Here is a 19,833-nt window from a genome sequence, read left to right as displayed (position 1 = left end):
AAGGTAAAGGAAAACAATTAGGAAACACCCTGTAATATTAAGCGTAACTTACTTCTGGCAGACTCCTATTTCCAGCATGAACTAAAAATTCCAGAACACAATCGGCAGATCCACTGTCCGATAGATTCGGCTCCACAACGGGGTAGAGGGATTTCAATTTATCACCAAACTCTTTGTTGGACATAACCCCTTCCCTCGCTTTCATGAAATTCACATTTCCTCTCAAGGTATTAATTTCTCCATTATGGGCCAACATCCTGGAAAGTGGCGAAGATTATTCAATTTTTGGGAAACTGTTCAACATTGCATTTATTGCTGTTCTTATTTATTTTAGCCCATATAATTATATTATCTCATATTATTACATATACTTTTCGAACATTTTCAAAAGTCCTCTCAGAAATTTTTTACCTGTATCTCAAAAACTAGAACTGATAGAAATAATCATTAAAAACAATTGTTGGGTTTTTGGCATTATTTTTTTTCAATGTTGTCGAGTACCTTATTTTATTTTTTACCTGAGTGGATGTGCTCTTTCCCAACTCGGAAAAGTATTGGTGGAAAATCTGGTGTGCACAAGAGCCAAATATGCACTATAAAGTGGATCTGCTAAATCGAGGAAATATGACCACAGTTGGTCGGAAGTGAATTGACCCTTATAGACAATAGTTTTCCTGTTCAGTGAACAAATGTAGAATCTCTTTGCCGGCCCGGGAATTTGGTGACTAGCTTGTTTGCGTAAGATGAAAATCTTTCTGTCGAGTTCTTCCCCTTTAATATCGACATCATTTGGACCAACGAATACCTGGAATGGAATTAGTTTCGATAAATACTTCTAAAATCAATCCTATGCTGTATTGATATTGCATCTACACATACTTTGTTTTTTTATAGCTCTATCTCAAAAGAATACATATATAAATATATATGTATACTGTTATGGATTTCCTCAATCAATATTTTAAAATCATCAAATTTCAAGTAAAGTTGAAATAATTAAAATTTCCAAGTTGGCTTCTCAAATGATCATTTGGTTTTTCATATATTCAGATTTAGAAATGTTAGGTGTTATTTTGTTAATTATTTTGTTATTGAAGATAGTTGAGTTAATTAAGAAAAAGAAATTTCAGAATTGAATGACAGTCGCATAGATATTACTGAGAACATAGACGATCATGGAATGGAGAAAGAAAATTGAAAATCCACGATAGCGGAGAAAAAGAATACGGTGTATTAGTGATGACGTCACACACCGCCATTTTAATTCTCCTGTCAGTGTTCGGAACCCAAACAAACAAATTAATTGTCATTCAAGTTAGTACGTTGTTGAAGAAATTGGCTTATTTTGATAAATAAGATTATTTGAGGATAGTTTTTACTATTAATTGATAGAGAGAAGGCAAGAGATTAATTCGAACTAGAAGTTCAACTCAACACAGCTTTTTACAAAATCTGGGAAATGATAGAATCAAACTTACTGGTATTAACCTGTCTATCAATAAATAATGAAATCGTTCCTCAAATACTCTTATTTATGAAAATAAGCCAATTCCTTCAACGACACCGTACTAATTTGAATGACAATTTATTTGTTGGATTCCTAACACTGACAGAAAAACCAAAAATGGCGGTGTGTGACGTCACACTAATAGAGCGTATTTGGAGAATATTTTTTTTTTAATAAATTGAATTTTAATATGAATAGAATTTAATAAGGAGTTGAAGAAGAATTTATAAAGATATTGAAAGAGTTTTGGAATTGGAATTGAAAAAAGACTATGGGATTGGAAGGAGTTTGAAGATAAAACTGGACTGATAGAAACAGAAAATTTTTAGATAAGTGTTTTATTTCAATTTTTTTACAAATTCCACTTCAATAGTTAGATAGGTTTGTTTTTATATTTTTCTCTGAATTTTTATAATTTTCTCTGAACCCACCTGGGAAAAGAGTAATTATTATTTCAAATAGAAATTTTTTTGTTTGGATCAACTGTAGAAAATTTTCAAAATTCATATTGAAGAGATCCATAACAATATATGTATATATTTATTAGATGAAAAAAAACATGGTAATTATTAACTTTAAGATATAACGCTCTGAATAAGATAAAATTTTCCAACCTTAGCAATTTTAGGGTGTAAATTAAGAATCCGAAGTCAACAAACTCTGACCGCCTCTAGTTTTTCCGAAAAAAAAAACAAGTTTTCCGAATTAAAAAACAATGCAATTTTTTTTTGCGAGATGTATTATTTTCACTTCTGATGCGGTATAATAACCGATTTTTGTAAGGGGAAAAGCTGTGATTTTGGACTCAAGATATTCTATAGTTGCTCACCTGTCTCATTAGCGGTTCAGTATTTTTAGCTACTGTTCCTATGAAGGAGTTGTCGGTAGGAACAGAACGCCAACCAAGAACAGACAGATTTATGTCTTTTGCCAGCTGAGCAAACTGGGCCTCGGAATCCTGATGATGGAGTTTGTCCATGAAAAAAATTCCAGTAGCATATCGATCGAAAGGTGGAAGTTCCACGTTTTGTTCATCCCTGGAAGAAAATTGTCCTTCAAGAACTCTCAAAAATTGTTCATTTCGACCTATGCAAAGCCTCAAATGAATATTGAATATATTTTTGCAAGTTTACCAAGTGATGGGTAACTATGAAATAAAACTAAAACAATAAACTGGATATTGTCAAATAAAAAAGGAATTTTGTTATATACAAAATATCAATTTGAATAAAAAACCGGGATGTCCCAACTCCATAGTTCAGGAATGATAAGAATCATAACAAAACATAGAGACCCCGTGCACTCAGACCAGTCCAATGATTACAGTTATCATAATTCGATATGTTATTGATGATATAATCCGTGCTATAAATTTATTTCTCATTAATGAACTGATGACTCACGCAATAAGTATTTGATTCAATATGAGTGTTATATAATAATTCGGTGAATTGGGTCATGCATAAAAAAGTTCATTTAAAATGCATATATTCATTACATTGGCTTGGAAATGCATATTCTTATTTCTGGAAGAATACCAATCATATAGCAGTGATTCCTCAACAAAAAACACTGTGAATTTTAATTACATTTTACTAATATGGTTTATTATTTTGTCTTCCAATAACAAAATATCTATTTATTATGATTAATTTTCGAGTGTCGAAATATTTTTGCGTTGAAAGAGGTCAGAATGAATCGCATAATGTAAAATTGGTCGTGAATGATTGTACACTTTACATAGCTCACCTCAACTTGTTAGCATAAAAATCATGTGGGATAGAAGTGAGTACTCCAGCTCCATCTCCTGTATCGTTATCGCAAGCGCAGGCACCTCGATGGTTCATCGAAATTGCAAGTCGCTGTGCATCGCGAACTATTTTGTGACTAGAAATTCCCTCGATGCTGGCTATGAACCCGACCCCACATGCCTCTTTCTCCAACTGAGGGTCATACAGGCCCTGTTTCACTGGCCCTCTCCAAGATTCAGCCATTTATTTCTGAACTGAAATTGAAAAATATACACAAACTTTAGAAATAAATCGCTTCGGAAATTCAATCAATTAACAAATGATTTTCCAAAACTAATGGAAGAAACGATTTTTTTTCCCTTCCAATATGAAATGGTACCGCTACATCTTCCAAATGTAGTTCAGAAAATCGAAGTTCAATTTTAGAAAATGTGACATGTATTTCAAAATAAGAAAATATTATTCAGAAGAGAGAAATTGTTGATATAATTTCAGGAAAATGAATTGAAATTCAGATTAGGAAGTTGAAATTCAGAAAAACAAGTCAAATCAAGTAATTTCCTGACGGCTCGTGATTTTGAAAAAAACTCATGTGAGAAATTGCCGAAAAGCAACAATTTAGAATATCAAAATTGAAAAACTTTCACTAAAAATGGAAGTAGTGAAATAGTCAACTAACTTTACAATATTCATAACTTATCAAAATGTAACCGAGGTATCCTATAGGTTCTTCAACTAGTTTATGGAAAAGGAAAATTTCTCTATACCTATAAATAGGATCCTGTGTGGAACAATTGACAATTGCTTTTTATAAGAGCACCTGTTCATAGTATAGCTTCAAGATATCCCAACAAAACAATCCACGGTTCTTAAGTAGTCAAGCAAGCGCTTCCGATTCGTTATGGAATACAATCGTTTGAAGGGAACACACAATTTTAAAACGTGCGGAATAATTCAAATTCCAGGGGTGTGTGGTTTGAACTTCTTTCAGGTACGATATAATTCCTATAAATATTTGTGTTTGAATACATAATTTTTTTTTTTGAGATGATCGTTTTTTTTGGCCATTTTTTACCATTATGAAATTTAGAAGTACATATTGGGTTCGGAAAGTTTTATGGAATATCGCGGAGATTAGGGTAATAAGAAAAAAAAGTTACTCAAAAACCCTGTAGCTTGGTTTTAAAGCCTTTAAGGACCTATTTTTACACAACCACTTTGCCTTGAAATTGTACGAGTTTGTTGTATTACAGAAATACCTCTTATATTCTCGTAAAAGTATTATAACCTTTGAATAACTGCACTTTGCGGTTGAATTAGCACGTCTATCGACAATTGATAATTTAATGGACACAACGATATATTCAATACGGAAAACACACTAAATAACAAGTAAATAATATGTTCCTACTGTCATAAAAGAAGAAATACGGCTCTGTTTGCCTTGAAAATTTTAGTTGTCGCAACGAAGTTTTTTTAGTGTACAAGAAATTTAGTTAGGGAAATAGCTTTCAGTTAATTTGGTTCAATTTTTGGTAAATTGTAATTCTTGATCGGATGATCAAATATGTCTGTTGCCACAAAACTAAAAAATGGACAGTTTTCGAGATATGTAACTTCGAAAATTGTTTTTTTTTCTTTTTCAATTTTTGCGGTATTCGCTCATCAATCGGAGACCTCTCATTTATTGTTGGGATGGAATTTGAATGTTCGGTGCCCAGAACCCGACTGAGAAATGGTCTTCCTCAGTTGTATAAGCCACCGCCATCGATAATTTCTCATACACTGCTCCACACTGGCTATGAAACATTCCTTAAAAAATATAGTTCATATTTTCAAGAATTCGGGTTTACTATTTCATTGTTTGCTTCCAATTCTACATTGAAAAGTAGCAAAGATGCGGTCATTTCCACAGATTCGTTTATCTGTGGGATGCTATAATCCGTTTCGAACCAAATGGCTACATATTTTTCGATATCTCAAGATATCATCTTCAGGCCCCACAAATTGGTAATTAGTAGGTACAGGGTTTAGTAGAATTTGTATCTCATTTCACATAACCAGTGTGGAGCAGTGTTTGAAAAATTAATTATTGATGACTGTGCCTAATATAACTGAAGACGACCATTTCTCGGCCGAGTTCTAGGCGTCGAACATCCAAATTCCATCCCAACCATAAATGCTACCGATTGATGAGCATAACCGTAAAAAAATGGAAAAAATCTATTTTCAAAGATACCCCGTAGCCATTTGATGGGTTATCAAAAACGAAGAAAATGCAATCGTTGATTTCTCTATACTGTCATGTTTTTCCAAACAGTTCTATAGACATCTAATAAATTTTTTTGAACGCATTAAAACTGGTCGTAACGAAAAATTTTCATTTCTACGTGATATAGGTTCGAAAAGCAATCAATTTCGAATGTGTTAGCCTATAAATAGAAATAGAAGTCGATTGCTGTTTATCTCTTATCTTTAAGGTATAGACAAGCATACATAAATATGTAAAATAAATATACCATATTTTTTTTATGGAATTCAATGTGTTTCTTTTAATTCTATGTTAGTAGTTACCTATATGAAATTATAGAGAGCTTTGGATTGACAGTTCATATTATAAATTCGTTTTGAGATTGTCATAAAATAGTTTTCTCAATTTAAATTCATTTTTCGTTGGTTTAATAGCATTGTTTTTGATTTTTTCAGGTTAGTTATTTAGAATTTATATAAGAAGAGTTTGTAAATATTATGTTCCACGTTAGAATTTAAAAAAATAAATTTTTTCAGATTGATGAAATCAAATCGTCTATTATCCGACTGAATGAGAAAAGATTTCTTATAAATCAAAAACTCAAGCTATTATTGAGAAATTCGAAGAACTAAGCTGAGTTGTACCTTCTGAAATAAGCTGGTTATAATGACAACTTCTATGAGAATTTGCGTTGCTGTTGAAACATCAACTAGTGATAACAAGAAAAATGTAATCAAGTTCAAGTGGATCCAAACTACAGATACAGAGACATATTATGAAATACCAGAAGACAAACAGGATCCATGTGATCATCAGGAACTCTTTGCTATTCAGAAGGTGAAGAATATTTTAAAATCAATGAAAACTAGAGGAGCATTCCGTACATGTGTTATTCCACTGCCTTCTGAAATAGAACAGATTTATTTCGATGTTGAAGGAGATGTTATGTTCAGAGATGAGTATTTACAAATGACTTATTCACCTGCATATGTAAAAACAAAATTTGAACCAGAAGTAGCAGAAGTGTCAAATAAGACTGACGAAATTAATGGTTTCAAGAACAAGAAGGATTTCAAGAAGATCAAGGATGATTTTGTGCTGAACAATTTTGATGGAAAGAATATGCTAGCCTCTTCATGGTTTAGGACATTTGAAACGGAGTGTACCCGGTGTGGAGTAGAAGCTGATGCAGACAAAATTCTGATTCTACGTTTGTTTCTCGATGGAATAGCGAAGGGATGGTTTGCTTCTAAATTAATTCTACTAGGTTTAGACAATAGTTTCGAAACTTGGAAAAATAATTTTTTAGATAGTTTTTGTGAAACAAGTTGGCATAGGTATAGAGAGGCATATTCATTCAGGTATATAGGTGGAAGTTTAGTTGACTATGCTTTTCGAAAACAAGGTTTCTTGTTAAATGTTAGGAATAATTTCCCAACAGATATATTAATTGACTTGGTTGTAACAAATTTGCCAATTTTTATACAGGAAAGAATTAACCGTTCAGATGTAAATACTTTTGAGATATTATTGAGTGAGTTACGAAAGTTAGAAGGCTTAACTAAAAATGCGAAAATGAACAAACCTACTGAACAAATTTCTTCAAAAAAAAAACCTATAGCATTCACACCTTCAGATGAAAAGAAACCATGCTCATTTTGTGATAGGAATGGTTATCCAGGCAGATTTCATCCAGAGGCTTTATGTCGCCTAAAAATAAGAAATAATAATTCTAGACAAGACAACATATCTGGTAACATAAGAACAGTGAACAATGTTGGGGTGCAGGATACATTGAATGAGACTATATCTAATCAAAAAAACTAGATCTGCTGCCATTGATTAAATTGAAGGTGTTTCTGAACAATAGTGAATTTTGTGGAATTTATGATTCAGGCTCGAATGTTACTCTTCTGAATTCGAAAGTAGCAGATAAGTTGAGATTACACATCCAAGATGATAGAAACACATTCAGAACAATCAATGGCAGGGCAAATTTTACAGGAAAACTTACTACAAAAATGAAAATCAATAATATTGAGAAAGAAATTGTGTTTTTTGTAGTTAATGATGATAACTTCGAGTATGAAATTCTACTCGGATTAGATTCTATTTTGAATTTTCAATTGAAACAAGATTATGATTTGAATATTTATCAGAGATTAGAGATGAATGAAGAGGAAAAAGTAGAATTACTTTATAATAATATCGATAACCAAGATTACTCAATAAATTTCAATGAAGGAATACCCACAGAGCTTTTCGAAGCAAAATTAGAACATTTAAATAAAAATCAGAAGAATAGAGTAGAAATATTACTGAATAAATTTAATACTATTTTTGCAAAACATAAATTTGACATTGGCCAAGTTCAAAATAATGAAGCTCATATAAAACTTCTGGAGCATAAATTTGTTGCTAAAAAACCATATAGATGCTCAATGGAGGATCAAAAAGAAATAGAATTTCAAATAGGGAAATTGTTGAAGGCAAATCTGATCGAAGAATCATCCTCACCTTTTGCAGCGCCAGTAACATTGGCATATAAAAGAGACGAAGGTTCTAAGACTAGATTATGTGTTGACTTCCGTGAACTTAATAAATTAGTAGTTCCTGAACCACAACCATTCCCATTGATCGATGAAATCTTGGGCAAGACGCGGAATGCAAAGTTTTTTACTACTTTAGATATAAATTCGGCGTTTTGGTCAATTCCTGTTCGTGTTAAAGATAGATACAAGACTGCTTTTGTGACACAAAATGGTCATTGGCAATGGAGATGTTTGCCTTTTGGTCTTAAAACATCACCAGCGATATTTCAACGTATTTTGAGCAATATCATCAGAAAATATAACCTTGGTTCATTCTGTTTGAACTATATTGATGATATTCTAATATTTTCTATCACATTTGAATTACACATAGAGCATTTAGAGAAACTTTTGGAAGCAATATGTAAAGAAGGATTCAGATTGAAATTTATCAAATGCAATTTTGCTAGAAAGGAAGTTAAATATTTAGGACATATTGTGGGAAACAATACAGTCCGACCCCTCAATGACAATTTAATTTCAATTAGGAACTTTCCTCCTCCAGACACGCGAAAAAAGATAAGGCAATTTTTGGGTAAAGTGAATTTTTATCATAAATATATAAAAGATTCAGCTAGATTATTAGAACCGTTACATAATCTACTTAGGAAAGATGTGAAATTCAACTGGTCTCTGGATTGCCAAGATGCTTTCAATAAAGTTAAGGATATTCTTTGCTCTGAGCCGGTGCTTGCAATTTTTGACCCTAATGCCAATATAACTATATATACAGATGCCAGTATTCAAGGAGTGGGGGCTGTCCTCAAACAGAAGCAGATTAATGGTGAGATTAAACCCGTAGCATATTTTTCAAAGAAACTGAACAAATACCAGAAGAATAAAAAAGCCATTTTCTTAGAATGCCTTGCTATTAAGGAAGCAATAAAATTTTGGAAATATTGGCTATTAGGACATAAGTTCTTAGTTGTTACTGACCATAAGCCTTTAGAAGGAAAAGAATTTCGCACAAGACCAGATGAAGAGTTGGGTGATATGATCCATTTCCTTTCGCAATTCGATTTCGAAATTAGATACGAACCGGGAAAGGGAAATGTAGAAGCAGATTGTCTTTCTCGAAACCCAGTTTTGGAAGATACAGAAAATATAGACGAATATATAAGAACAGTAAATTTAGTGACTTTGAGTGAAATAAAAAATGATCAAAATAGTATTCGTGAAATGATTGAAAACATGAAAAATACCGTTATGCAAGAAAATATATTTTACAAATTGCGAAAGAATAACAAAAAAATTATTTTATCAAATGATTTTGGTATAGATTTAATCAAAAGAATCCACAAAAATTATGGTCATATTTGTGCTAGTAAAATAACAAGAAAAATCCGAAAGTTTTATTACATTAGAAATATGGATTCACTGACAAGAGAAGTTTGTAAAAAATGTGATATCTGTTGCAAGAATAAAACGAGAGTAGGTCAGAAGTATGGTCTTTTGTCACAACTAGGTCCAGCAAAAGAACCATTTGAGATAATGTCATTAGATACAATTGGAGGTTTTGCAGGTAATCGCTCTTCAAAAAGATATCTTCATCTCTTAGTCGACCATTTTACTCGGTATGCATTTGCGAGTACTACAAAAAACCAGACAACTGAGGACTTCATCAAATTAATCAATAAAATTCAAGATAAACATCAAATTAAGACATTATTGACAGACCAATACCCAGGAATAAATTCTGAAAAATTTAGACAGCATATGAAAAATTTAAATATACAATTAATATTTACAGCAGTAGATTGTCCCTTTTCAAATGGTTTGAATGAACGATTGAATCAGACGTTAGTAAATAGAATAAGATGCAAACAGAGTGAGAAAAAAAATAGAGCATGGACCAAAATAGCTGATGAATGTATAGATGAATACAATAGAACTGACCATTCTGTAACTGGATATAGCCCAGAATATTTGCTTTGTGGAAAAATAGATCCAATTGCTCCAGAGGAACTAATTGGAAAAAGTAACTTAGTAAAGGACAAAGAAATAGCATATAAGAATTCTTTACGTTATCACGAGTACAATAAGAAACTGGTTGACAAAAATAGAATACAATATGATTTCAAAAATGGAGACTACGTATATGTGGAGAATAAGTCGAAACTGAATAGAAAAAAACTTGAAGCAATAAGAGTAGGACCTTTTCCTATAACAAAGAAAATTTCAGATACCATATATGAAATAGATATTGGATATAGAAAAAAGGACAATAATTATTTTCATATCACAAAGTTGCTCCCATGTGACATCTCCAACATATAGTGGTTTTGCCACATATCTTGGATGGGGGGATGTAAAATAAATATACCATATTTTTTTTATGGAATTCAATGTGTTTCTTTTAATTCTATGTTAGTAGTTACCTATATGAAATTATAGAGAGCTTTGGATTGACAGTTCATATTATAAATTCGTTTTGAGATTGTCATAAAATAGTTTTCTCAATTTAAATTCATTTTTCGTTGGTTTAATAGCATTGTTTTTGATTTTTTCAGGTTAGTTATTTAGAATTTATATAAGAAGAGTTTGTAAATATTATGTTCCACGTTAGAATTTAAAAAAATAAATTTTTTCAGATTGATGAAATCAAATCGTCTATTATCCGACTGAATGAGAAAAGATTTCTTATAAATATTTTACCCAATATGTAAAATAAATAAGTTTGTGTGAGAAATCATATACCTACTTTAAAGGAAAAATTTCTTGTAACTGCGTATGCCAAATATTCAGAGTATAGCAATTCAGTGTGACCAGAGGGTATATTAATACATTATAATATTATTACAATGCATACATTAATAGGTACATGGGTGCAATACTGAATACTCAACTGTTCGCGCAGGTTTATGTGTTGCATAACTTTCTGGGTAATTTCCGAACAAATATCTTGGTCACGTTCCGATCGTATGATTTTATTTCCATTTCATCTTCTCTTTGACCACTTCATTATTTTTGGAATGAATTTTGCGTATTTCACACATTTGTGCGTCATTGTTCATTATCAAATATAATTTCGAAATAAATCACAATTTTCGAACGAGCAGAAAAAGATAAATTTCCTCGAAGCTAACGTTTCTGGACTAAATATTCGCAAGGAGACTGTTGATTAATATGTTATCAAGTCACATTATATGTCAAATTGACAGAAATAATTCAAACTGAAATTTGAATTGAAGACATTTGAATGTTGATTGAATAATTCACTTAGAATGTTGTTTCTTTAATTTCAGGTATGTTTTATAATTAAGTAAATTGTGTTATTACATTGTATTTCCCGTGATAAAAAAATAAACTTTAATTTCAGAGAAACACTTCAATTGGTTATTCAGTAACAGTTTTTTTGGGATATAACATTATATATTCATTCGAAGGTTATTTAAAATTGACATAGGAAATTTTCCACTTTTTTTTCAAGATGATTTTTCTTATAATTTTAGCGGCCTTTGGTTATAAAGTTGAAACCTTCAGTATATCCTATATCGAGTTATTTACTCAAAATCAACTCAAGAATAACTTCCTCACAATCATTGGCATATAAAAAAAACATTCGTTATGAGAGTTAAGTGGAGTAATTTAGAGGCTAAGTATGTCTCTAAAATTACCAAAATTAAGGCTATATTATTATTATCATGTTTTTAATTAATAATTTTATCAAAATAAGTCTTTCAAAAAATAATCGATGGATGCATTCTTAACTTATTTACATAGAAATAAATATAAACCTTTTCACAATTTTCAAATTGAAAAAAAAAAGATATTCTTAGTAATTCTGTTCGCTGTTCACCATTATTTCAATAATAAATACATATTATATATGTAAAATAAATATACCATATTTTTTTTATGGAATTCAATGTGTTTCTTTTAATTCTATGTTAGTAGTTACCTATATGAAATTATAGAGAGCTTTGGATTGACAGTTCATATTATAAATTCGTTTTGAGATTGTCATAAAATAGTTTTCTCAATTTAAATTCATTTTTCGTTGGTTTAATAGCATTGTTTTTGATTTTTTCAGGTTAGTTATTTAGAATTTATATAAGAAGAGTTTGTAAATATTATGTTCCACGTTAGAATTTAAAAAAATAAATTTTTTCAGATTGATGAAATCAAATCGTCTATTATCCGACTGAATGAGAAAAGATTTCTTATAAATCAAAAACTCAAGCTATTATTGAGAAATTCGAAGAACTAAGCTGAGTTGTACCTTCTGAAATAAGCTGGTTATAATGACAACTTCTATGAGAATTTGCGTTGCTGTTGAAACATCAACTAGTGATAACAAGAAAAATGTAATCAAGTTCAAGTGGATCCAAACTACAGATACAGAGACATATTATGAAATACCAGAAGACAAACAGGATCCATGTGATCATCAGGAACTCTTTGCTATTCAGAAGGTGAAGAATATTTTAAAATCAATGAAAACTAGAGGAGCATTCCGTACATGTGTTATTCCACTGCCTTCTGAAATAGAACAGATTTATTTCGATGTTGAAGGAGATGTTATGTTCAGAGATGAGTATTTACAAATGACTTATTCACCTGCATATGTAAAAACAAAATTTGAACCAGAAGTAGCAGAAGTGTCAAATAAGACTGACGAAATTAATGGTTTCAAGAACAAGAAGGATTTCAAGAAGATCAAGGATGATTTTGTGCTGAACAATTTTGATGAAAAAAAAAAAAAAAAAAAAAAAAAAAAAAAAAAAAAAAAAAAAAAAAAAAAAAAAAAAAAAAAAAAAAAAAAACCTATAGCATTCACACCTTCAGATGAAAAGAAACCATGCTCATTTTGTGATAGGAATGGTTATCCAGGCAGATTTCATCCAGAGGCTTTATGTCGCCTAAAAATAAGAAATAATAATTCTAGACAAGACAACATATCTGGTAACATAAGAACAGTGAACAATGTTGGGGTGCAGGATACATTGAATGAGACTATATCTAATCAAAAAAACTAGATCTGCTGCCATTGATTAAATTGAAGGTGTTTCTGAACAATAGTGAATTTTGTGGAATTTATGATTCAGGCTCGAATGTTACTCTTCTGAATTCGAAAGTAGCAGATAAGTTGAGATTACACATCCAAGATGATAGAAACACATTCAGAACAATCAATGGCAGGGCAAATTTTACAGGAAAACTTACTACAAAAATGAAAATCAATAATATTGAGAAAGAAATTGTGTTTTTTGTAGTTAATGATGATAACTTCGAGTATGAAATTCTACTCGGATTAGATTCTATTTTGAATTTTCAATTGAAACAAGATTATGATTTGAATATTTATCAGAGATTAGAGATGAATGAAGAGGAAAAAGTAGAATTACTTTATAATAATATCGATAACCAAGATTACTCAATAAATTTCAATGAAGGAATACCCACAGAGCTTTTCGAAGCAAAATTAGAACATTTAAATAAAAATCAGAAGAATAGAGTAGAAATATTACTGAATAAATTTAATACTATTTTTGCAAAACATAAATTTGACATTGGCCAAGTTCAAAATAATGAAGCTCATATAAAACTTCTGGAGCATAAATTTGTTGCTAAAAAACCATATAGATGCTCAATGGAGGATCAAAAAGAAATAGAATTTCAAATAGGGAAATTGTTGAAGGCAAATCTGATCGAAGAATCATCCTCACCTTTTGCAGCGCCAGTAACATTGGCATATAAAAGAGACGAAGGTTCTAAGACTAGATTATGTGTTGACTTCCGTGAACTTAATAAATTAGTAGTTCCTGAACCACAACCATTCCCATTGATCGATGAAATCTTGGGCAAGACGCGGAATGCAAAGTTTTTTACTACTTTAGATATAAATTCGGCGTTTTGGTCAATTCCTGTTCGTGTTAAAGATAGATACAAGACTGCTTTTGTGACACAAAATGGTCATTGGCAATGGAGATGTTTGCCTTTTGGTCTTAAAACATCACCAGCGATATTTCAACGTATTTTGAGCAATATCATCAGAAAATATAACCTTGGTTCATTCTGTTTGAACTATATTGATGATATTCTAATATTTTCTATCACATTTGAATTACACATAGAGCATTTAGAGAAACTTTTGGAAGCAATATGTAAAGAAGGATTCAGATTGAAATTTATCAAATGCAATTTTGCTAGAAAGGAAGTTAAATATTTAGGACATATTGTGGGAAACAATACAGTCCGACCCCTCAATGACAATTTAATTTCAATTAGGAACTTTCCTCCTCCAGACACGCGAAAAAAGATAAGGCAATTTTTGGGTAAAGTGAATTTTTATCATAAATATATAAAAGATTCAGCTAGATTATTAGAACCGTTACATAATCTACTTAGGAAAGATGTGAAATTCAACTGGTCTCTGGATTGCCAAGATGCTTTCAATAAAGTTAAGGATATTCTTTGCTCTGAGCCGGTGCTTGCAATTTTTGACCCTAATGCCAATATAACTATATATACAGATGCCAGTATTCAAGGAGTGGGGGCTGTCCTCAAACAGAAGCAGATTAATGGTGAGATTAAACCCGTAGCATATTTTTCAAAGAAACTGAACAAATACCAGAAGAATAAAAAAGCCATTTTCTTAGAATGCCTTGCTATTAAGGAAGCAATAAAATTTTGGAAATATTGGCTATTAGGACATAAGTTCTTAGTTGTTACTGACCATAAGCCTTTAGAAGGAAAAGAATTTCGCACAAGACCAGATGAAGAGTTGGGTGATATGATCCATTTCCTTTCGCAATTCGATTTCGAAATTAGATACGAACCGGGAAAGGGAAATGTAGAAGCAGATTGTCTTTCTCGAAACCCAGTTTTGGAAGATACAGAAAATATAGACGAATATATAAGAACAGTAAATTTAGTGACTTTGAGTGAAATAAAAAATGATCAAAATAGTATTCGTGAAATGATTGAAAACATGAAAAATACCGTTATGCAAGAAAATATATTTTACAAATTGCGAAAGAATAACAAAAAAATTATTTTATCAAATGATTTTGGTATAGATTTAATCAAAAGAATCCACAAAAATTATGGTCATATTTGTGCTAGTAAAATAACAAGAAAAATCCGAAAGTTTTATTACATTAGAAATATGGATTCACTGACAAGAGAAGTTTGTAAAAAATGTGATATCTGTTGCAAGAATAAAACGAGAGTAGGTCAGAAGTATGGTCTTTTGTCACAACTAGGTCCAGCAAAAGAACCATTTGAGATAATGTCATTAGATACAATTGGAGGTTTTGCAGGTAATCGCTCTTCAAAAAGATATCTTCATCTCTTAGTCGACCATTTTACTCGGTATGCATTTGCGAGTACTACAAAAAACCAGACAACTGAGGACTTCATCAAATTAATCAATAAAATTCAAGATAAACATCAAATTAAGACATTATTGACAGACCAATACCCAGGAATAAATTCTGAAAAATTTAGACAGCATATGAAAAATTTAAATATACAATTAATATTTACAGCAGTAGATTGTCCCTTTTCAAATGGTTTGAATGAACGATTGAATCAGACGTTAGTAAATAGAATAAGATGCAAACAGAGTGAGACAAAAAATAGAGCATGGACCAAAATAGCTGATGAATGTATAGATGAATACAATAGAACTGACCATTCTGTAACTGGATATAGCCCAGAATATTTGCTTTGTGGAAAAATAGATCCAATTGCTCCAGAGGAACTAATTGGAAAAAGTAACTTAGTAAAGGACAAAGAAATAGCATATAAGAATTCTTTACGTTATCACGAGTACAATAAGAAACTGGTTGACAAAAATAGAATACAATATGATTTCAAAAATGGAGACTACGTATATGTGGAGAATAAGTCGAAACTGAATAGAAAAAAACTTGAAGCAATAAGAGTAGGACCTTTTCCTATAACAAAGAAAATTTCAGATACCATATATGAAATAGATATTGGATATAGAAAAAAGGACAATAATTATTTTCATATCACAAAGTTGCTCCCATGTGACATCTCCAACATATAGTGGTTTTGCCACATATCTTGGATGGGGGGATGTAAAATAAATATACCATATTTTTTTTATGGAATTCAATGTGTTTCTTTTAATTCTATGTTAGTAGTTACCTATATGAAATTATAGAGAGCTTTGGATTGACAGTTCATATTATAAATTCGTTTTGAGATTGTCATAAAATAGTTTTCTCAATTTAAATTCATTTTTCGTTGGTTTAATAGCATTGTTTTTGATTTTTTCAGGTTAGTTATTTAGAATTTATATAAGAAGAGTTTGTAAATATTATGTTCCACGTTAGAATTTAAAAAAATAAATTTTTTCAGATTGATGAAATCAAATCGTCTATTATCCGACTGAATGAGAAAAGATTTCTTATATATATACCTATGTATCAATCTAATTCACTTAACGAGAGAATCAGTCTAATCAAATATTAACGAAGTATAGGAACTATCCCCAATATTCCTTTTGTAAATTTATATTTAGAACTAATAATCCCCAGTGAAGAAGAAGAGAATCCCCAGTGTACAAACCCCAAGAGATGATATTCATTTTTGTCTATTCGAGAAATTCTCTGTAAAAATTGCGATCTGTATAGGTATATTTCATAAAGCGGATATTATTTTAATTGTCTTTTGTGATGGGTCCCATAAACGATTGATGTGACGTCATCAAATTTGATTTTTATCAGAAAACAATGAATGAATAATTATAATACTTTCTTCGCACATTGCATTTTCTACAAAAGGATTCGACGAACGAAACACTGACAAGATTAATAGAGTTAGGGTAAATATTTAATTATCCTGATGAAAAAAAAACCCTGAGTCCTATACAGGTGAGGTTAAAAAGTTTTATATTTCAATGTAAAAAGCTCATCATTAATGCTAGTCTCAACATAAAAAATCAAAATAAATTCTGACATAACTACATCGCTCATTTCAATTCCAATCACAATATATCCATTGTATCAATAAATTTATGATATTTAATGCAATGATTTATTATAGACATTGCCATTCTTATCGAATATGGAAAATTATAGATACCTACTACACCTATATAAAAAAAAAACGATTCAGGCAAACTGGCTTAAATGCATTGTAGGTACCTATCTTTAATTTGGATTTAATATTGCATCAAATTCAATGAAACATGGAAGCACACTCTCCAAGGATGCACAAAAAGATGTACCTATTCGAAGTAGTTGGAAAAAATAGATGGTATATACATATATGTGTGTTCATTATTGCAGGTACTTACAGGTTGGCCTAAGTCTGAACAAAAAATAAAATTTTCGAATAGCAAACTTTATTTTTTGTTTTCGAAATTAATGGATACATTTCCACAGAAATAGCTTCTTAAGTCCTAAAATTTATTATGGGAAATAAGATGAACTACGAATTAAGTTCCATTAATTAATTTTTGATGATTATTTTATCGAATATTAATATCTCCGCAATACAGTTACTAATTGATTGTAAAAATTGTAAATGATTAGAAATTGGCAAAGGAAATAATCTGCTCAGATCTCTCTCAAGTTCAATAAAAAAATAATTGAATAGAAAAATGAGAATACCAATTGTAATAAACAGAAAAAGTTCTATGACTATTTCAGAAAAATATTGTTTATTTAGATAGCGATTTCAGTCTGTTTTATCGAACCGGGAATGTTTTATATTCCTTGTTGTGCAGTCACCTGATTTGAACTGGTTTTTTACCATGCCTGATAAACTTGCGAAAGTAATACATACTAAATTTTGGATGTGATATAACAATATTCTTGTAATTCAAGCAGTCTTTATTGCCGTTTCGTTGATTTTCGAAAGTTCACTGTCACGATTATGTGGTTTCTTTGACTGAGCGATCTATCAATATGTCTTGAATATGAATAACGAAAATTGCATCTAGTGATAAAAATAATTTGCTTGATAATTTTGGATGGTTTCCAGTAAACTCTGTGTAACCTTTAGGTCTAACAACAAAAATCGATTGTCTCATTCCTTCTTTCGAATAAAATACCGACTAAAATATCTATAAAAGATATACACAATTAACTTTTACAATTAAATTAATACGTCTAATTCGACATGAAGAAATAAAGGAAAATTTTCATTACTAAATGAATACAATACTGTTAAGCTCACACAAATTCTTTTTTTTTATGACTCAAAATGTTTTCGTCGTATAATTTTTAGTTCATCACCTCAAGTATACATACGTAACAAGAAAGAAACACTCTTAAATACTTACCTCCACCAATATTTACTTGTTTACGATCTTAGATTATGTTTGCACTGCTATTTTGTGACTCGAAGGTTTCAGAGATTGCTATCCCCAAAAATGGAATTGAACAAATTTCTCCAGAATTTGTTTATCAGAATCTATTTTGCAAAAATTAATTTACCGGTAACACAAGCTATCAACAATACACAATCTATGACAAGGTCCGTCACTGAATGAATAGTCGACTGGATAATCTCGTGTTTATTTTTAAGTACGAGAGTTCCTTCGAACCAGTCGAACATTTGAGTTGCTGTAGAAGCAATCTTTATCGACGACCGAACGGTGTTGTCGGATCTACTAGTATTATCGATAAAATTATATTATATACATTCAGGCCAAGTTTGTAACTCCGACCGAAATAAACGAATCAAATCATCGAAATTCAATATTCTGTTAGGGTCTGAAGAAACAACACTAAGTATACACCATTGTAAAAGCTTTAAATTCATAATTCTCATTTCTATATTGTACCGGCAACGTCGAAAAAGTCATTGGAAAATAGCCCTTAAAGAACACTGACGTTTATAAGTTTGTTTATTTTATTACGAGTTGTTTAACCTATAACAATTTTAATATAAAAATAGGTAAATCCAATGTGAAGTACCTGTTGCAAATATGTGGGATTTATTTTACATAAAGCCAGGTGAATTTTCGTATAACTCATATCGAAAGGTGATGATATTTGGAAAAATTAAACCATTTGAGCACTTGGAAATCTTTAACTGCAGGGTAAAATTAATTACTATAATTTTATTGAACATTTAATACCTAGTAGGTCATGAAATCATATGTTCGAAAGGGTAAATTCTGAACCAATGTTATATTTATTGACTTGAAACAGGATACCCATACCAAATTCCATTAAAGTCATAGACATATACAGGATGTGACCCCGTCTCTGCCATAGGTAGAAAACTGAAAAATAATTGAGGTGTCTTTAGTAAACAATTTTCGTAACGCTAGCCGTATTCAAGACAAAGGGAGTGAATAAATAAATGTATAAGAAATCTTTTCTCATTCAGTCGGATAATAGACGATTTGATTTCATCAATCTGAAAAAATTTATTTTTTTAAATTCTAACGTGGAACATAATATTTACAAACTCTTCTTATATAAATTCTAAATAACTAACCTGAAAAAATCAAAAACAATGCTATTAAACCAACGAAAAATGAATTTAAATTGAGAAAACTATTTTATGACAATCTCAAAACGAATTTATAATATGAACTGTCAATCCAAAGCTCTCTATAATTTCATATAGGTAACTACTAACATAGAATTAAAAGAAACACATTGAATTCCATAAAAAAAATATGGTATATTTATTTTACATCCCCCCATCCAAGATATGTGGCAAAACCACTATATGTTGGAGATGTCACATGGGAGCAACTTTGTGATATGAAAATAATTATTGTCCTTTTTTCTATAT

At 30.6% G+C, this 19,833-nt stretch overlaps 1 protein-coding gene and 1 long non-coding RNA gene across 5 annotated transcripts in view; one reads left to right on the top strand and one right to left on the bottom strand.

Annotated features, from left to right (window-relative positions):
• The window catches only part of LOC123678594 (glutamate synthase 1 [NADH], chloroplastic), a 29,723-nt gene extending 11,085 nt beyond the window's left edge, over positions 1–18,638 (bottom strand). For 2 of the 4 annotated variants that reach the window (XM_045615719.1, XM_045615721.1), the window contains exons 1-5: positions 18,365–18,638; positions 3,257–3,512; positions 2,337–2,544; positions 519–805; positions 53–257 (exon numbers count right to left, since the gene is read on the bottom strand). In XM_045615719.1, the coding sequence (XP_045471675.1) occupies positions 53–257; positions 519–805; positions 2,337–2,544; positions 3,257–3,501 (945 nt within the window). In that variant the 5' untranslated portion in view covers positions 3,502–3,512; positions 18,365–18,638. Of the gene's footprint in view, positions 1–52; positions 258–518; positions 806–2,336; positions 2,545–3,256; positions 3,513–17,865; positions 17,996–18,364 lie in introns of those variants that run through there. The other 2 variants (XM_045615720.1, XM_045615722.1) reach the window with 2 other exon arrangements.
• LOC123678595 lies at positions 10,758–11,930 on the top strand. The gene is made up of 2 exons (XR_006747281.1): positions 10,758–11,345; positions 11,420–11,930. It is a non-coding gene; the product is annotated as an uncharacterized LOC123678595 (long non-coding RNA).
• Positions 18,639–19,833: the final 1,195 nt, after the last annotated feature.

This window comes from Harmonia axyridis, chromosome 4 (genome assembly GCF_914767665.1).
Source record: "Harmonia axyridis chromosome 4, icHarAxyr1.1, whole genome shotgun sequence".
Lineage (NCBI taxonomy): Eukaryota > Metazoa > Arthropoda > Insecta > Coleoptera > Coccinellidae > Harmonia > Harmonia axyridis.
This window is presented reverse-complemented; position numbering and strand designations above follow the sequence as displayed.